The sequence below is a fragment of the Cibotium barometz genome, chromosome 34 (assembly GCF_041138505.1).
Source record: "Cibotium barometz isolate CiBa-2024 chromosome 34, ASM4113850v1, whole genome shotgun sequence".
In the NCBI taxonomy this organism is placed as follows: Eukaryota; Viridiplantae; Streptophyta; class Polypodiopsida; order Cyatheales; family Cibotiaceae; genus Cibotium; species Cibotium barometz.
Genome location: NC_141079.1, coordinates 1739182 through 1744290, shown reverse-complemented (window position 1 = coordinate 1744290; position 5109 = coordinate 1739182). Strand labels below are relative to the sequence as shown.

General features: G+C 40.2%; 1 protein-coding gene across 3 annotated transcripts; it reads right to left on the bottom strand.

The window, feature by feature from the left end:
• Window positions 1-548: 548 nt before the first annotated feature.
• On the bottom strand, window positions 549-4022 carry LOC147618601 (uncharacterized). 3 transcript variants are annotated; one of them, XM_086774438.1, is made up of 4 exons: window positions 3940-4022; window positions 3239-3424; window positions 2918-3047; window positions 549-1642 (listed from the first exon to the last, which is right to left on the bottom strand). In XM_086774438.1, exons 2-4 carry the CDS (start codon window positions 3336-3338, stop codon window positions 853-855), a joined length of 1020 nt encoding a protein of 339 aa, XP_086630564.1. In that variant the 5' UTR covers window positions 3339-3424; window positions 3940-4022; the 3' UTR covers window positions 549-852. The 3 variants fall into 3 exon arrangements, with proteins under 3 accessions (XP_086630564.1, XP_086630565.1, XP_086630563.1); XM_086774439.1 differs by having other exon boundaries at window positions 3616-3991; XM_086774437.1 differs by having other exon boundaries at window positions 3239-3991.
• Between the last annotated feature and the right edge of the window lie 1087 nt (window positions 4023-5109).

Sequence of the window (5109 nt, the reverse complement as noted above, 5' to 3'; positions counted from 1 at the left end):
ATGACAAGAAAAAGGTACGTGCACTCCACTTAGTTTGTCTTGTGCATATGAGTGTGGTGTATTTGGGCTTTCCATCGACCATGGATGATGCACCATTATGAGGGACATAAAAATGTACGAAATTTGTAAAGGAGTCCAACATTTTGCTCTAGAATTTTGGTTAACTTTCAAAAGAGCCTTACAATGCTCCCCCACAATACTACCATACTCTTGTAGTGAGCCTTACAATGCTCCCCCACAATACTACCATACTCTTGTAGTGAGCCTAGAACATGTTAGAAAAACTTTAATATTCTTTATAAGAGTTTTATATTTAATGTAATGTGAAGAGAGTTCTATATCTAATGTGAAAAGCCACTTAAGCAAAAGAGCACACCTCAAACCGTGTATAGAAAAAAAACTTGATATAACTAGGGCTAGTGCATGAGAACTCACAATAACAAGTACATAAGTTGATGTGTGGTATCCCTTGTGAAAGCCTAGAGCATGGTAAAGAAAGGAAACACTCTTTACAAGAGTTTTATTTTCAATCAAATGTGAAAAGCCTCTTACACAAAAGGAGCACATCTCAAGTGGTAGTGTCTTGAAAACACCTAGAAAGGTGGGGTGACTGAAAACGAAACTAGAGGAAACTAGGGCAAAGGCTTGAGAACTTCCGAAATTACAAGAGATGTGAGGCCCTTTGTGGGGTGACTGAAAAAGAAACTAGAGAAAACTAGGGCTAGGGCTTGAGAAGTTCCGAAATTACAAGAGATGTGAGGCCCTTTGTGTGTGTATTTGGGCGTTTATTTTCTATGTTCATACATATAAAGTTTTGACAGTAGTGATGGCAAAGTTGGCCATCTATATAAGTCACAATTCTATGAATTGAGTTTGGTTGATGGTCATATTGTGCATGTCATTGATATGGGTCCCTGGTACAAGCTCTTCGTCAGGCTGTGAAGTGCGGTTCGCACAGCTCCAAACCACAAGGTCAAGGCTCTCTGGTGGTGGGGGAACGGCATGGCTACTAGCTGGTATATTCCGGCACATCAACGTGTGAAGAGTACTAGCTGTGTCATTGCTGCTAGAAGCAATCCAATCACCGCTAATAACCTTATCACGAAGCTTGTTGCAGCCGTTATACCAGGTAGCAATATTATGACAAACAGAACCCATTGGCTCCGAATCAACATTAACCAGACCTTGATGATGCTGATGATCATGATGTTTGCCTGCAATATAGAATTCATCTTCCAAGCATGGCATGGGACTGATACTTGATGGTGGGATTACACTTTGCTGGTTGATTATCTGCACATAGTTATCCTGTTTCGCAGATAATCCAATCTCGTGAGCATTAATGAAAGTTATATTGTTGTTGTTGTTGGAGAAGGGCAGCTCGCCTGTTGATGCTGCTGCATGCAAAGCTTGATTAGCTGCAGCGATGGAGTTGTTGGCGTTTGATCTGACAGTGGCGTCCGCAGCAGTACTAAATACATATGCACTGTTGATATTGTATGCAGATGGCTCCTGGGTGCAGGAGTTAGAGGTAGCACTGTTAATAATCTGTCGAGGGCGCATCTTCCTGAAATGCGAGTGCCAGAAGTTCTTGATATCGCTGTCTGTCCGACCGGGTAGATGGGCTGCGATCTTGGACCAGCTGTAATACAAGAACGCAAAGACAAATCACAACACAGTAAAAATGCTTATTAATTAATTTAGGTCAGCGCAGAGGAAGGTAGTAATAGCAGATCGGGAGAACCCAAATGGCTATTTAATCTACAGCCCGCCTTAATCCATATCCTAGCTTAATAACTTCACAAATTGATTACTTCCCTAGCTCAATCACATAGTCTGCAGAGAAGATAAAGAATCACTGCCTTTCGTGAGCGGAATGAGAAGGTTGCAGATTGACTTCAGCATGGGGGGAAGAATTTAATTAGCTGCATAATTATTGTCGATGACCTTTTCTTACCAGCTACATGAACTTCTTGATTATACAGAGATTACATTAACAAACCCTACGATTAGGTACATCGAGCTGACCCTTTTGATCAGGTACGTGGATTGGTTACAGAGTAGGTTAACGACCCCTAGAAATAGCTACATGACTATTGTAGGATGGCATTTGAATCACTTCTACAGATTAGATTAGCAAACCCTAGAACTGTTCCTATGACATAACCTTAGTTAACGTAAGATTCTCTCTTTTTCGCAAAACCCTAGAATGCACACTCTAATAAGGATCATTATGCTGGCGTAGGGCTCGTTTATGGTAAATGATTTTGAAACCCCTAGATTATAAGCTAGCTCAAGTATTGATTAAATATATGTCAAACCCCAAAATGGGTACGATTTGCAAGCCCTAGAATATAAGCTAGGGCATGAATTGATGAATTATATGTCAAGCCCTAAAATGGGTATATTCTGTAAACCCTAAATTGATTTGCAAGCTATTGATGAATTGCGCGTCAAACCCTAAAGTGGGTAATACTCTGTAAACCCTTAAATTGATTTTGCAACCCCTAGACTATAAGCTAGGACATGTATTGAATTATATGTCAAACCCTCAAATGGGCAGACTGTCAAACCCTAAAGTGGGTGATACTCTGTAAACCCTAAAATGATTTTGCAAGCCCTAGACTATAAGCATGTATTGAATTATATGTCGAACCCTTAAATTGGCAGTCTTCAAATCCGAAAATGTATTGCAAGCCCTAGAATTGCTAGTACATGTATTGATAAATTATATGGCAAACCCTAAAATGTACTCTTATTGATGAATTGTACATCAAACCCTGAAATGGCTGCTCCGTGATCTGCCAAACCCTGGCAAGCAAGCTTCTATGGATAAATATTTCAAATGGTGAGTTGTAGATAAATGGCCTTTATTTTGCGATTACTGTGTAATTTGCGCTGGAAAGCTATGTGTTACCTGTTGCCAAAGATTTTCTGAAGGTTCACTATGATGATTTTTTCTTCAGCCGAGAGCTTCCCTCGCTTCAAATCGGGCCTCAAGTAGTTGATCCATCTCAGCCTGCAGCTTTTCCCACAGCGTTGCAATCCTGGAAAGAGGAAGAAAAATCGTGTGTATGCGTGTTTGTGTTTTTTTTTTTTTGAAACGAGTGCAAGATTAGACAGGACAAGACAATAAAGCGGGTGCTATAGCACTATAGGTGCCCTAGCCGCTTAATAGATTGGCTTAATATCAGTTTAATAGGAGCACAATTAGCTAGATTAATAGCTTAACTCTCACCTGTTTTCTTGGCCACTTCGCTCCAATTGCCAAAGCCATGCTGAGACACATACTTTTGCAGCTTCTCATCTTCGTCGGGAGACCACAAGCGCTTCCTCATGATGATATGATATGCTTTGTGATAAAGTAATCACAGAAAGTTGTGATCCTCTCACTGAGTAGATTGTACTAATCACGGCAAATTATCTGCTCAATGAGGTTCAAGCAGCCGATTTTATGACAAATAATCAAAAAAACATTTCTCCCTAAGGTTGCTTAGTAATTATTCTAGCATGTAAAATCAGTAATCAAATCAATAGGTTATATATGTATGCAAGATGGGCCTATTTGATAACATTAACATAAACTGTTCAAATCCAAGGGACAAGTGAGGCTACTGTTGTGCTCGACGCAAGACAAGTTGGTCGGGTGTATTGCAGCAGGGGACCTTGGTAATATGGACTAGGCCCCATGGTTGACATGATATGCACAGTCCAAGACAGATGAAGCATATATGAGAGAGAGAGAGAGAGAGAGAGAGAGACAGATAGACAGACACAGACAGACAGAGAGAGAGATCACCTCCATCTAGTGTGTATGAGCTGGGTGTGTAATATCGTGTATTAAACCACCCCCAGACGGTGTCCATATCAATAAAGCACTTTGGAGCGGCACGAAAGGATAAATCAAAAGTTTCTAGAGAGGCAAGTTATTGCTTTCACCTTGACCCGCTCTCTCTCTCGCTCTGCATCTCTGTCGACTCAACGCGCACAGTACGAGCTCACCTCTCTCTCTGATCTCCGTGCAGCACACGAGCGCTCCCAATATACGTAGCTGATCACCTCATTGTAAAGAAAAGATTGACAGCAGCAAAATAATGTCATAATAATGAGCATTTCATCCCAGCCGTAGAATCGTTTGCATGGGTGGCCTCTCTCCATCACCTTCCTTTTGCAATTATTTGGCACTTGGTGTCAATCCGTTTTTAATGAGCGTCATGTCCATGTGGCAGGTTGTAAGTAAGATCGGTTGCTTTGCATTTGATTTTGACCACCAACAAGTGTCCTTCCCCTTCTTCAAGGCCCCCCTCCGTTCCCTTTGCATTCTCAAAACCTTCCTATCTTATCTTTCTCTTATCTACCCGATCCTCTCATTTCCTTGCAAGATCCTTCAATTCTCCAACATAAACACCAAGATTATGGCCTTCACTTAGCCCCCACAAAGCTCATCTTCATGACTTCTTTGGAAAGATTTTCAATCATGCACAATCACAACATTGTGTCAATCCAGCAATTACACCTAGTAAAGTTTTTAGTAGGTCTTATGTACTATTATTTCAGCTAATTGGGTATTGTTTTCACTAGGTCTATTGTGCTAATATTACACCTAGTTGGTTTCTACACTCTTTATGAAGTTGGGATCGTTTTCATTGTATGAATTGAAGACTTTGAGATCTTAGGAGGTGTGGGTTAGATCTTCTGAGTAAATGTATTACCTGAAGTTGGTGCCTTCAAGGGATAATGTAAGCTTAAAACCTAAAGTCCTTTCATGGAATTATCCTCTTCGCTCAAATCTATTGTTTCTTCCCATCTAGTTCAACATCCATGGCCTTTGGGTTTATACTTGAGCACAAAATCTCAAAATAATCTAATGTGCTCTATATCGAGATGATGTTGCAAGACATGTGTAACTTTGGTGCCCTTTACGCTTCAATTATGAAGCATGTCCATTGGAAACTTTTATTCATTGTTGCAAGCAATTCACTACCTATTGCTACAATTAAACATTTTATGAGCCACATATTTTTTTTTAAACGTCATTTTGTGTGTGAAATATTATGTGATTGTTGACTAGGGGAAGTATGCTTTAAGTAAAAGGAAAAAGTATAAATG